This window comes from Lissotriton helveticus, chromosome 10, assembly GCF_964261635.1.
Source record: "Lissotriton helveticus chromosome 10, aLisHel1.1, whole genome shotgun sequence".
Lineage (NCBI taxonomy): Eukaryota > Metazoa > Chordata > Amphibia > Caudata > Salamandridae > Lissotriton > Lissotriton helveticus.
In genome coordinates, this window is record NC_136071.1 from 672,055,248 (window position 1) to 672,069,278 (window position 14,031).

Here is a 14,031-nt window from a genome sequence, read left to right on the forward strand (position 1 = left end):
TAGATGGAGCCCCCAGAAGCAGTGCGTTGCAATAGTCAAGACGACTGAGAATTATGCTCCGCACTACTTCTGGTCTTACCGGTGCCGGGAGCAGAGGTAGAATCTTTCTCAGGGATCCGAGTAAAGCCATGCACGTAGCCACTGTCTTGTTTACTGCGGTGTCCAGTTGTAAATCGGAGCTAAACATGACCCCCAGATTCCGAACTGAGTCAGCAGGCAGATTAGAGCCCAGGAAGTCAGGAGGCCAAAAACCCTGAGGAAGGGGTCTGGAGATCCGATCCAAGGAGCAGTGTAATACCTCGGTTTTCGAGCTGTTAAATTGAAGGGAATTATTCCCTAGCCATTCTGCCGTGGCCCTCATGCATTGATGGAACACCTCCTGTGACACCCCACCCTTACCCTCAAACGAGAAGATAAGCTGGGTGTCGTCAGCGTAATTGGTAACTGTAATGCCAAACGACCTGATCAGTGCGATCAGAGGGCGGAGGTACAGGTTAAAGAGGCTAGGGCTGATGGCCGAGCCCTGGGGAACTCCCTGTCCCACCCTCTTGATGTTAGATTGGTAGGGCGGTAGTGCAACTACCTGATGTCTTTGCCCAAGATAAGACACCAACCATTCAAGGGCCAAGCCTGACACTCCCGCCTCCGACAATCTCCTGATCAGAGTAGCATGGTTGACCGTATCGAACGCGGCCGACATGTCAAGCAGCACCAGAAAAGCTGCCTGACCCATGTCGGCCCGCATCCGAAGATTATAATGAGGATAGCCCAGAGGAAGGGGAACTGCGTGATAATGAGGATGGGGGGGGGGCTTCTCATGTTTCTCATAGTTTTTTGCAGGCACCAGAGGTGGTGCAGCCCAGGTGGGCAGTGGTGTTTGGACCCAGAAGAGAGCACGGCCCCTCGGTGAGGGCTCCTTGGATGGTGGACATCGTGGAACAAGTGCCATGGCGGTCGGCGCCCGAGCGGGCCCCCTTGTTAGAGCCAGGTGAGATTGGTGAACCACGGGCCAACCCAAAAATGAGGTCTGTGGGGACTGGGGGTGAAGAAGTTGGCGGGTGGAGGGAGGGGAAGCTTTACAAAGGTTGTTATGTTAAAGATTAAGGTGTGGGCACTAGTGAAGGGGAAGGAGCATTGGGCACTAAGGTGGAGAGTGGGATGAACACTCAGGCGGTCGAACTAGGTAAAGAACACTTACATAGCAAGGAGTTAAAGATTAAGAAGCTCCCCTATAGGGGCGTGACAAAGCCTTTAGGTGCACATTTGATGTTAGCAACCCAGGAGCGGATTTGGAAAGGGGAGTATGTTGAAATTCTGAAATTATTGCACAGGGAAGTACGTTCAAAGGAGGGGTCCAAAGAGGAGGAGTACGAGTTAGCTAAGCGACCAAAGGTGCCTTTCACAATTGAAAATTGAACAGCAGCATTTTTAATTTATGCCAGCGTTTACTGTGAAAAGTTTCCAGAGCGCTGCGTTGCCATTTTCAAATACATGGACGTCATTAGGAAGGCTCAGATCACTGGTAGTGGTTTTGCGTGGGTTCAATACGATGAGGAGTTCCGGGCCCGTATGGCTTGGGATCCGGAGGCAAAGTGGGGAGAGTTGGATACTGATTTGTGGCAACACATGATGGGGGCACCGGCTGGGGGTAAAACTATATTCACAGCTAGTGGTCTACTGTTAGTATACCGGCCCTTTCAGGGGAAGCGCAACAACAACACAAACTGGTTCTGGGGCATGCTGGGACTTTAACAAGGGCATGTGCACAAGGGAATACTGTAGGTTCCGGCATGAGTGTTCACAATGTGGTAAAAAGCATCCCTTGGTCAAGTGTTGGGGGGCTAAGAATACAGGAAGTCAGCAGTGGCAACAGCCAAGTACCAGCACTCCAGGCCCCTCTCAGCAATTCCAAGGTACCAGAGGGGGTAAGGGTGGACAAGGGGCTGGGCCCTAAGGCTCCTACTCCGGTTAAGATAGTGCAATTAGCAGAAGGCCTGAAAGGGCATGGGGATATGAGGGCGAGAAGGGTGCTACTGGAGGGATTCCAGGATGGGTTTTGGTTAGGTTACAATGGGCCACAGCTGCGGCGCTGGTCAAAGAATTTGAAATCGGCTGATGAACGGAAGGCAGTTGTGCAAGAAAAATTTAACAAAGGTGCGGGAAGGGAGGATGGTAGGGCCATTTGATGATTGGCCTTTGGAGAACTTGATTATTTCCCCGATTGGGGTAGTCCCCAAGAAGGAGGCAGGGCAGTACAGATTAATTCAACACCTATCATGGCCAGAGGAGTCTTCAGTCAACGATTTTATTGATGAGGAGGCGGCCTCCGTTTCATATTACTCAGTTGACGTTGCTATGTCACTGGTAGTGACCGCGTGGGCAACTGCAGAGATGCCAAAATGCAATATAAAATCTGAATTTAGATTGCTTCCAGTCCATACAGATGATTGGAGTCTTCTGGGGATTCATTTTGCTGGTAAATGGTACGTGGACAAAGCATTGCCGATGGGTTGTTTAATGTCTTGTGCTCTGTTTGAATGTTTCAGCACTTTCTTGCAATTGTATTTTACACAACGCACTAGTCATGAGTTAGTAACACACTATTTGGACAATTTCTTTTTCGTTGGTTCCCCGGGCTCCACGGAGTAGCCCTGGACACGTTCCAAGAGCTCATGGAGGACTTGGGGGTGCCGTTGGCGGGTCCTTGCGCGACCATGTCTTTCCTGGGAATTGAGATTGATTCAGGCTCGCTTGCCAGTTGAAAAGAAAGTGAAGATGTTGAAGCTCTTGGAGACAATGTTAGCAAAACAGAAAGTGACGGTGAAGGAGGTACAAGTTCTGCTGGGTCATCTTAAGTTTGCTTGCAGGGTTGTCAGGGCGGGGAGGGCTTTTTGTAGGCGGCTGGGTCAGGCACTATGAGGACATCATTTGCTCACCACCATGTCGGTTTGTCAGCAGAGGTTAAAGAAGATCTGCGTATGTGGTCAGTCTTTTTACACTCTTTCAATGGAGTTCCTTTAGCCAGGAAAGAGGGCTTTCAATGGGATGTACAGATCTTTTCGGATGCAGCGGGCAGTGAGGGTTTCGGTCTTTACTGGCAGGGAAGGTGGTGTGCAGAGAAGTGGCCGGCCCAATGGAAGGAGGGTGGGAGAAGCATAGCCTTTTTGGAACTCTTTCCGGAGTTGGTAGCTTTGACATTGTGGGGACAAGATTTGGCACATAAGAAGGTTCGGTTTCAGATTGACAATATGGCTGTGGTGGACATCATCAATAGACAGTCGGCCAGAGATGAACAGATTTTGAAACTGCTGGGGGTTTTTGTGTTAAGTTGCCTCAGATATGACATCGCTTTCAGGGCTTCACACATCCCCGGTGTGGACAATGACATTGCGGATGCTTTGTCTCGTTCGCAGTGGGAGAGATTCCATGGGCTGGCCAAGGAGGCGGACATGACACCGACCCCCATGCCGGATCACTTGTGGTATGTAGGCAACGTAGGGTCATACAATTGGTGGTAGGTTCATTGTCTGCGTCGACTTGGGCGGCATATGCGCTTGCTTGGAAGGATTTCTTGGCATCAGGTGCTTGTAAGCGAGAGCCAGGATGGCGGCGGTCTTAAGATGTGATACAGTACATGTGATACAAAGGCCTGTCTAGGGTTACTATAACCGGAAAGTTGGCAGGCATTTCATTTATGGGGAAACTCCTTTGGGGTTACTCTCCTTCGGCAGGGGAGGTTGGGAGGAGAATGTTGGAGGGTTGGGCTAGGGAGCGGGGAGGTCGGTTCAGAGCCCCCTGTCATGGCAGAATTTATCCCGGGTGGTAGAAGTTTTACCGTTGGTTTGTAGGGATAGTTTTGAGGCTTGTCTGTTTTCCACACATGATATGGATGTTTTTTGGGGCGTTCAGAGTTTCGGAGCGGTTGGGTACTAAGTTAAAGGAGGGCATAGGGTGGCAGGATGTATGTTTGTCAGAAAAGGGGGTTCACATTTGGCTGTCCAGCTCTAAAACAGACCAGAGGAGCCGGGGAAAAGTGGTCTGGTTGGAAGCGTCCTCCCCGGTTTGGACTTGCCCTTTACAGTGGGCCCTGCGTTGGAGGGAGTTATCCGGTGGGAAAGCTGAGGAAGGAGTTTTTCGACATGCTGATGGAATATCCTTCTTGTACGAATGATCCTTCAGCCCCTATTAATTCATCTCCTTGCCATATAAACATGTCCCCTGCTGACTAGTGCTTCTGGTCAATGTATTTCCTTCCCTCCTGGTAATGTGGCATTTTTCAAGGCACTCTACTCTGTCTGTTTCACCTGTCCGATTAGTTCAATCTAGCTACAATGGGTTATGTGGACTTGTTAACTGCCCAGGTTGGCTTAACATCTTCTCTACTACTTCTATAATTTGTATCCAGGAAACATGGCAGGTGGTCCGCATGCACGTTGAAGGTTTGTATTCCCTATTTACTGCGGCAATACAGTCACCGGCGGGTCAGGCTAAAGGTGGCATACAGATGTTGATTTCAAACTTGCTTCCAGTTATAAGATCTGCCACATCTTATCAGAATTACCAATTTGTGTTATTGTCCTTTAAGGGAGGGGAATGACCATATATTAATTAAGGGTGGGCGGGTGATTTCAATATCCAGATGTAGCCACCCAGCAAGACTTGTTTGTGGCTTCACCTAGTAGTCCGGGGGGGGGGGGGGGGGGGGGGGGGGGGAAGTGGCCCTTTCCCACCCCCAATTTTCTACATAGTGCGCATGGAAACATTTAAAATCCTTTGATACACAAATACAAAGAGGTATGCACTGGAGTGGACACCATTCGGTGTCCTTACATATTTATGTAAGGGCACCAAGGGGCATGCACTGCACTAGAGTGCAATGCATACCCCTAGGTGTCCTTAAATAAGTATGTAAGGGTACCAAGGGTTACACATGATATGCAAGGGGACGGAGGGGTATGCACTGCACATTATAGTGCCCACTCTGCCCCTTTGCGGAATTCTGCGGAATTACTCTGCTAATTCCGCCTACACCTAATATTGGAGTTCAGCCTTTTGGTTTTGTCAATGCATGCCTTTTATTGATGTGGTTTTTGTAAAACTTTGTGCAAGCTGCCAGGCTCTCATATCAAACATCTGCAAAAAGTGATACATTTTTTTTGGTCTCAAAAAGCATTGCCACAGTAGTCCCTGGCACTTAACAAAACTACTTTGTTTGCCGATATGTTCCTAGTGAAAGGGCAGAAGCCAGTCAATGGATAAAAAGAGAGAGCGAGAGAACATTTTAATGCAAACATAAGGTCTTTGTTAACTTCAGACACTAATTAGGGGTTCAATTATTAAAGAAAACACGAAATTGTACCTATGATGTATATACTCGCATTACTGCAGACTTGCAGCTTTCATTAACTCACAAGATTTCACAAAAGTATGCTAGGAAACAGTACTCCTGGAAAATATTTGTGAACTGCTTTTTAGCACGAGCAAATATGCAGGTGTAGATTTGCTCCTGTGAAAATCTGTTGAGCGTTTACAAGTTCACTTTCCCTCCAACCACTTTTTTGCCAACCCTAGAAGAAGTTTTACTTCTGCCATTGTCAGGAGTAAATTTCTAACCTTTCTCAGTATGGGAAAAGATTAAATAAGAGCAGGCGAAAACCCCTAAAACGTGCAAATTAGTAGGTTTGCACAGACACAAAAGGCTACTCCAACCATGAAATTAACACTCAACGCAATACCCGGCTCCAGTATGTAGATTTGCAGAAGGGTGGCAAAATAAGGAAATTGCTAGTATCCAAACCCTACTGTAGTATGAGCCCTGGCATAATCAGAAAGGCTAATATCCGAACACTTATATACTAAGATTTCTGCCATAATTTGTCGCTGCACTACACAGCACCAAAGGGAAAAGTGGATTTTTTTTGTACAAGACAACCAGGATGTGGTCTGTACACTCCTACTCTGTTATCGTAGGTATGCACATGGTTATGGTGGATCATGCTTCTTTGTACATTTGTATTTCAACTTAGCGCTGAGAACCGACATGAAAAAGGGGGTGAACCGGACTACGGCACTCATTGTAAACTATTATATGATGACAGATGTGTGTCAACGGCACGGTCTCCATTTGTGCGTTTTGATTCAAATGGGTTTACTTACTTCTGGATATGGGGAGTTCTTGCACTTGTATTGTGTATTAATGAAAATCAAATAATGAAATACTACACACAAAAAAAGATACAGTACTATGAACAAAACTGTGACTGAGTAAAATTGATGTTAGTGATGTGGTCAGAAAATAGTAAATTGAGTGGTAACAAGTCTGGTAACCCCTTGGAAATTAACAATTGAGGATTAAACTTCTGGTTCAGCCTTGAAACTTACAAATAGAAGTTAGTGGAATGTTTCACATGCTGTATGGGTCTCACAACGTAATGTCTTATCCAGTTCCCCTGTTGATGCCAGAAAATAATGGAAATGGAAACTATTAGCCTAGTAAGGCATTTACTCCTTGCCATCTGCATGTAACTGGACCATTAACGCCCACTGTGACTATCTCAAAAGGTTATCAGACCTGCAGAAATGTTCCCACTGATCGTCAGATTGCATTGGTTGGACGGACATAACGTAATGTTGGAATACCAGTCAAGTTCAAGGACTATGTAATGGATTGAATTCCTCTAAGAGAGGGAGAAGATGTAATATATATGTGTTAGTGCAATATGACCTCTTGATGATGGTTATGTTCTTGTTCATTCACTTTCCTTCACTTGTGTGTGTACAAGCGCATAATCACACGCTGATTAGGTTTAGAATGTTGAGGGTTGTGACAAATGGGTGGTGGCTGGTTACCAGACTTTCTGAAGGAAGTCACCTGCGATGTTAGTCACAAATTCTGTATCAAGAAAAGCCTCCAAATTGGCTTTTTTGGGCTGTAGGACTAATGTGGGAAGTGCAGACACAAAACCTGATCTTTTCTCTAGGTTTTAGGCAAACATGACTTGCCTTATCACCATGCTAGATTGCGCTGTCAGAACATCTTCCCAACTCAGTAGTTTACCAAGAATCAATCTCTCTTTAAATTAAGAAATAGTGAGTGTATGGTTCTGAAGAGACAGTATTACAGGAGAGTAGAAATGTGGCCTGTGCAGTACACACAGTCAACATGATGCATACAGCCTACCACCATGAATGAAATGAAATTAGATTTATAAAGCGCATGGCTGCCGAGAGGGTCCCAGTGCTATAGAACAGGGAACAACTGAGGAGAGTACCGAGCTTTAGGAGTCTTGGGGGAACAGGAAAGTCTTGAGAAGCTTTCGAACCTATGATAGCTAGGTTCCGTGCGGAGTCGAACAGGAAGAGCGTTCCACAGGGTAGCCGCATTGACAGAGAAGCGGCGTCCCCCTGTTCGGGCCTTCTTAACTCTCGGAACTTTGGCTAGGTTTCCATGAGCAGAGCAAAGAGTCTTGGTGGCCTTGTAAGAATAGACAAGACTCCCTAGAATGGGGGGACCCTTCCCCTGTAATGCCTTGTGAACGATACAATAGGACTTGAAATTAATCCTCTCCCGAATTGGCAGCCAGTGGAGAGCTCTGAGAGCGGGTTTGGCAGAGGTTCTAGGGGAAGTGCCAACAAGCAGCCTGGCCGCTGAATTCTGGTCCCGTTGGAGAGTGTTAATGGTGGTTGCTGGGGCAGCTAGACAGAGGGCATTGCTAAAATCTAATCTAGACAAGATAAGCCCTTGGACAAGCAGCCTTCTTGAGTGGGCTGGTAAGAGAGGGAGAATCTTCCGGACAGATCGAAGTAGACCAAAGCAGATGCCTGCTGTTTTTTTCGCATGGGTCTTAAATGACAGGTCTTGCTCTAGCCAGACCCCCAGACTTTTTAGTTCGTTCTTAGGGGTAGGAAGGTCCCCCAGGCAGGCCAGATGGCGCTGGGTATGGATGTTCTATGATGATCTAGGAGCATAAGCTCTGTCTTCGCTCCATTCAGTTTGAGTCGCGATCTTCTCATCCATGAATGAATTTCTGAGAGGCACAAGTAAAGATTTTCCGTACAGTGCTTCTCTTGGGATAGTGAGACGACTAGTTGGGGGTCGTCTGCGTAAGTGACAACTCTAATTCCAAACGGAGTAACCACCTCCTCCAGAGGGGCCATATACACGTTAAACAAAGTAGGGCTCAATGAAGAGCCCTGAGGGACCCCACAGTGGAGGGGGGTTAGTTTAGAGCGTACGTTGCCTTCCCATACCTGGAAGGTTCGGTTACTCAAGAAGGAGGTCAGCCTTAGCAGCGCCGTTCCCGTGACTCCCAGACTGGTCAGGCGTTGGATTAGGATTCTGTGGTCTACCGTATCGAAGGCTGCACTCAGATCAAGAAGGATCACCAGCGCTGATCCTCCCGAATCCAAGATACACCTTGCCTCCTCGACCACAGCTATCAGGGCGGACTCAGTGCCCTGACCTGGGCGAAATCCCTTTTGGGAGTTACGTAAGAGCCAATTAGATTCCAGATGAGAGGCGAGCTGCTGGTTAGCAATTTTCTCAGCGATCTTGGTAATGCCTGGTAGCAAGGAGATTGGCCGGAAATTGGCCAGCTCTGAGGGATCCAGCTCTGGGTTTTTTAATAGAGCCTTCACCATGGCTTGCTTCCAGCTGGGGAGAGACTATTGCCTGAGCAAATGAGGCGTTAAGTAGGTCCGTAGCCAATGGTGAGATAACAGTTGAAACTCGTTTCAGGATGTGCATTGGCGCAGGATCGCAAGGGGAGCCACTTTTTAAGGAAGTAAGAGTTTTGGGGAATTCCTCCCTAGACACCGAAGAAAAGGCATCAAGGAGGGGGGCAGAGCTATGAGCATTAGATTGCACGGGGTGGGAAGCTACATCGCTTTGTGGTAAGGTGTTTAATATGTTTTGGATTTTATTTTCAAAGAAGACCGCTAATTGGTTACATCTAACTCCAGCCACATCCTGCACGACCGGGGGATTAGGTATTTTAAGGAGGTCTTTCACTATCCGGAAAGTTTCTCTGGACGAGTTAGAGGAGGTTCTAATTTTCTCCTCATAAAAAGAAACTTGGGCCATTTTGAGAGAGGCCTTATAGGTCCTTATTGCAGCCCGATAGTCTGCTTTAGAGTGGGAGGCCCAATCTTTCCTCCACGTGCGTTCAAATTTTTTGCAGGTTTTCCTAAAGTCTCTGAGTTCTGGTGTACACCAAGGTGATTTAAATACACTACTCTTCTTTTCTATTCTTTCCGGGGAAGGACATCGTCCAGGGAGTTGGTCAACCACTTGGAGAAGTTTTTGTCCTCCTCTATGTGGTCTGGGTCAGGGGGGGGGCTGTCTGCTCCAGTCTAAGGGTCCAGCTCTCTGTCGAGAGTTTGGACCAAGCTCTCTCTAGTGATCGTGATGTCGGGATAGAAGGAGACTCCGTATTAGTTTGCCAAATAAACAGGACCAGAAAGTGGTCGGACCAGGGCAGCGGCAGGGGAGTGCTACATTCTAAGTGTGCAGTGTTTGTGAATATAGGATCTAGAAGGTGTCCCTTAATGTGAGTGGCGTCGTTTATTTTTTTGGGTCAGCTCAAGCGATTTGAGGTCGAGCCTGATCTCCTTTGCCATCTTATCGCCAAGATCGTCAAAGTGAAAATTTAAGTCCCCTAGTAAGATAAAGTTAGAGGCTGCTGATGCAAGAGGAATGGTAGTCTCTATTAGGGAATCCGCAAATTCACCTGGACTGCCCGGGGGACGATATACCAAGATGCCAGAGGCGGATTTGTTCGGGCTGAATTGTAGGCTGAACTTTAAGCTTTCACAGTCGGAGATGCCACCCTCTGATGTCCTACAAACAAACCTGTCTCTGTGCACAATGGCCAGGCCGCCACCTTTCCCTTGAGGCCTATGTTGTCCCTGAAAGAGGAATCCCTGGGGGAGCGCCCTCACAATGTCTGACTAAGTTCGGAGGCAGCCATGTCTCTGTTAAAAACAAAATGTCCAGTTTGTGATCCTGGATCAATAGGTTAATTTCCAGGGAATGTTTAGGTAGTGATGTACAGTTTAATAGGGCCATATTGAGTTGACTCAGGAGCTGTGCGGCCCGATTGTTCTCAGCTATCAGATGGGGTCATAGGCTGCATTTCGCCTGTGGCACATCAGGCCCGAGCATCAAGCGACATCGGGGATTTCTCTTAGGTTTCAGGTGGAGAAGCCTTTGGCGCGAGAAGATAATACGGTCTATGAGAGAAAGAACCAGGGTCACTGGCCCTAGGCCCGGCCCAGCCCGGACGGGCACAGACGGGCTTGCCTCTGGTGCGCCCGCTCGCTGTGCGGACGGGAGAGGACGTTAATTTTATAGTGCGTGGGCCCAAATCGCTGACCTGCTCCTCTCGCAAGATGGCGCCCGAAGTCTGCGCCTGGGAGGGTGAGGCCAGTAAGCCAAGCGAGCCCTAAATCGGCTCCCTACTAACAGCGAGAGTCCCAGGGGGGGAATGCAGCACAGTGAGGTAAAGCGCAGCAATATGAAATTAAAACAGTCTCAAGGACGGAAATAGCGGGAATTTTTAAGATGCGGCGCTAGTGACAGTGAAGTTAAAATTTTACCACCATTCTCTTGGTCATAGTTTGATTTGCTCAATGTTTTTTGGATTCAAAACAGTCAAAACGATGTTTTTGTACATACAAAACAATTTCATGGTTTCAAAACATTTCACTAACTTTTCGATTATGAGGCAGGCTGGAGGACAGTACATCAAGTATATAAATTAATGCTGAATGCTAATCATGGGGAAAATTATTGTTCATGGATTAAATGAGTTACTCAGGGCTGCTTAAGGGCCTCACAATGAAGTACCCTTCAAAATAACTGGACTCGCCAACTCATACCTTTTATTATAAAAAGATGTACTAAGATAAGTGGCACGTGTTCGAGGACCTTAGCAAAACCAGACTTTATATGATGATGTTGTAAGAGAAGAATTAAGCAGTCAAAATTCCCCAAAAAACTGCTTTTGCATAAAAAAAGTTTAAGCAAAATTGTATAAATCAAAATTGGCCAGGTTATCAACTTGGGAGAACGTACTTCCAAACTGATTCAAATTATCTCTACTTGTACATCCTATTGCTGAACCATTTCAAGTGTTACAAATATGACCATACCTGTCCATGAGTATCGCCCGTTGGCTTTCCAGGTTCAAACCGCACAGCCAATCCAAAGTCTGCTAAGATAGCGGTCAAATCATTCCTCAGTAGCACATTTTTACTCTTAAAATCCCTATAGAGGAAAAGTGAGATCATCATCATGGCAAATTACTATTATTAATCCTGAACTTAAAGCTTAAATAGAAGATAAAATTACAAAATGTACGTTTACAATTTGCATATTAATCCACCTTGGTGCAGTAAGGGTGAACACACTGATTTTTTCATTCGTCTGCCAACAGCATGGTCTTAAAACCTTTGAAGAAAGCATCTTCTTTTAGTTGCATATTTAACTTAACCTTACATTTCAGGTGTGTAGTATTATCAAAGACTATTGCAACCGTTTTCGACTTAAGAGATCGAATAACAAACCCCCTACACAAGAAAGGGGATCTAATGAGGATTGGTTCAGAAAATTGTTTTAGTAGCATGCACCATGATGCACTGAAGCTGTGATGTTGATCTTAAGAGCACTGGTGTCAGTAATTCATAGAGAGTATATTATTTTTAAGATGGAAAAGGTCTCAAAATTTTCAGGGCAATAAAATTCCAGAAATTATTTAAGAAACGAAATAAATACACTTGGCTGTTAACGTGTGCAAGAGTAATTTACCAACAAACCCTCTGCAAAGAAATCATGACCAAGAGGTGAAGGGCTAAATAGGAGAGGGATAAAGTGGCAAACCGGGCCTGGTGTCCAAGGCCAATTCAAATATTTCACCCCAGGGAGCCGACATGCTTAGACAATTTCTACATCAAACTAATATCGTATTCACAATTATACACTTGCAGAAGAAGAAAAATAAGGGCAGTATTAGCTACAATTCAGAGTGCGACTGGGGAGAAAAATATCATCCATATATCTTATGCTCTTTAACTACTGATGTGGAAATGTTCACGGTAAATTAAAGTTTAGGTGAAAAGTAGATAATGTAATGAAACTTAAAAAGAGATCCGCAGGATATCAAAAGTGTGTCACTGATGGAATGGGCAATTAACAAGCTGGTGTGTGAGAATGTAAGAATGCTGTATATTTAAGTAATGAGATGGCTATGTTTTAAATAGGAAATAAAATGTATAAACTGCAACCTACTCAAGATTTATTGGGGAGGAGGGTTGGCACATGTGAATCTACAGGACTACATGCCAAGAACAGATGCTTACAGGGTAACAATCAGTTCAAGGCATATGTGCTGTAGATACACATGCTTTTTAGACTGTAAAACAGTCCCTCTCTCAAGGTAGTGGTCAACTTGTGGGGGTTGCAGATGCTTACAAAAAAAAAAAGTTTTGAGTACCGCTTGACCAACATTTGCTTGTTGAGCGAATACGTCCACACAATAATGCTTCGTGAAAGTATGTGGAGTAGACCATGTTGCTGCTTTACAAACTTAGGCAATATATATGTTCCTTACGAAAGCCACAGAGGCTCCAACTTTTCTAGTAGAGGGAGCTTTTGGGGGAATTGGTAGAAGTTGTTTAGCTTTTATATAGCATGTATGGATGCATTTAATTATCCATCTTGAAATGCTTGATTTTGAAATTGCCTCTCATAAGAGGAGGGGCAAAGGCAACAAACAATTGTTTAGTTTTTCTAAAGGATTTCCTCCTGTCAATGTAATACATTAGTGCCCTTTTAACATCTAATGTGTGTAGTGCCCTTTCTGCAACTGTGTCTGGTTGCAGGAAAAAAACAGGTACATCAATGGATTGATTATGAAAATTGGAAACCACTTTTGGCACGAATTTTGGGCTAGTTCAGAGCACTACTCTATCACGATGTACTTTAAAGAAAGGCTCTTCAAGAGTTAGCACCTGAAATTCACTGACTCTTCTAAGGGAAATAATAGCAATTTAAAAAACTAGTTTCCATGAACGGTACTGTAATTAACAAGAGTGTAATGGTTCAAATGAAGCGCCCATTAGTCTCGTTAGGACAATGTTTAAATTCCATGCTGGTGTGTTAAAAGCAAAACGGCAATCATGAACATTATCTGCGCCTTCTTGTCTGGTGGAAGTACCTACGTGCACATAAGCTGCAGTCATTCTGACCGACCGCAGCAATTTTGTATTCTGTTGGTCACCTTTGTTTCACCCTGCCCTTACTAGCATCTATCTGACCCTCTGACCAAACCGGATATGTGTGCTGGGGGCTATAATCTCTATTTGCCACAACAAACCTCAAGCACCACTTGCTGCCACAAACTCATTTTTCCTCTCATATGTTTACAGGTAAAACCTTGGACACTGTTACACAAACAGGTTCCAAACACCAAACAGACTCTTGCAAACATGGTTTATTGCACTGCAAACAGCAAGACTTGTTTTTGCCAACAACGGGACCTGTTTAAATCAACAGAACAGACTCTTAGATCTGGCCGGTCTCACATGTTTTAGACCCTGAAGCAAGGTCCAGTTGCAAGATAAAATTGTCTGTTTGACCTGGGTGGGAGGTGAATTACTGTTGGGCTTGTATGACAACCTGCCTGGGGCGGAGACTCCAAGCTTGTGTAACCATGATAATGAAACAAATGCATTGTGTCAAACCTGTATAAAAGGAAGAGCCAAAGGAGTTGCCAGCAGAACACCTCCCTCAGGCATCCCGGTGTGTGCAGTTGACATGGCCTCCTGATGAGAAATAAACCTTTTTCTTGTCTTCCAGTTTCCAGCGCTTGCCTCATTATTTTGGTAATGAACCCAAGGTGAATTAGAGGTGGGACCCTGCCACTGGGCAGCATTGGGGGTCTTAGAAGACTCGCTGCCTTTCACAGGTGCAGATGGAATTCTAGAAGGAATTACCCTTTTAAGTCCCTCCATAAAAGCTTTGATAACTGGAAT

The 14,031-nt window shown here is 45.6% G+C and overlaps 1 protein-coding gene across 4 annotated transcripts in view; it reads right to left on the minus strand.

Annotated features, from left to right (window-relative positions):
- ACVR2B (activin A receptor type 2B) overlaps positions 1-14,031 on the minus strand; it is a 376,358-nt gene that overhangs the window by 73,762 nt on the left and 288,565 nt on the right. For all 4 annotated transcript variants that reach the window (XM_078663209.1, XM_078663210.1, XM_078663208.1 and 1 more), the window contains exon 8: positions 11,152-11,266. In XM_078663209.1, coding sequence (XP_078519335.1) covers positions 11,152-11,266 — 115 coding nt within the window. The remainder of the gene's footprint in view (positions 1-11,151; positions 11,267-14,031) is intronic.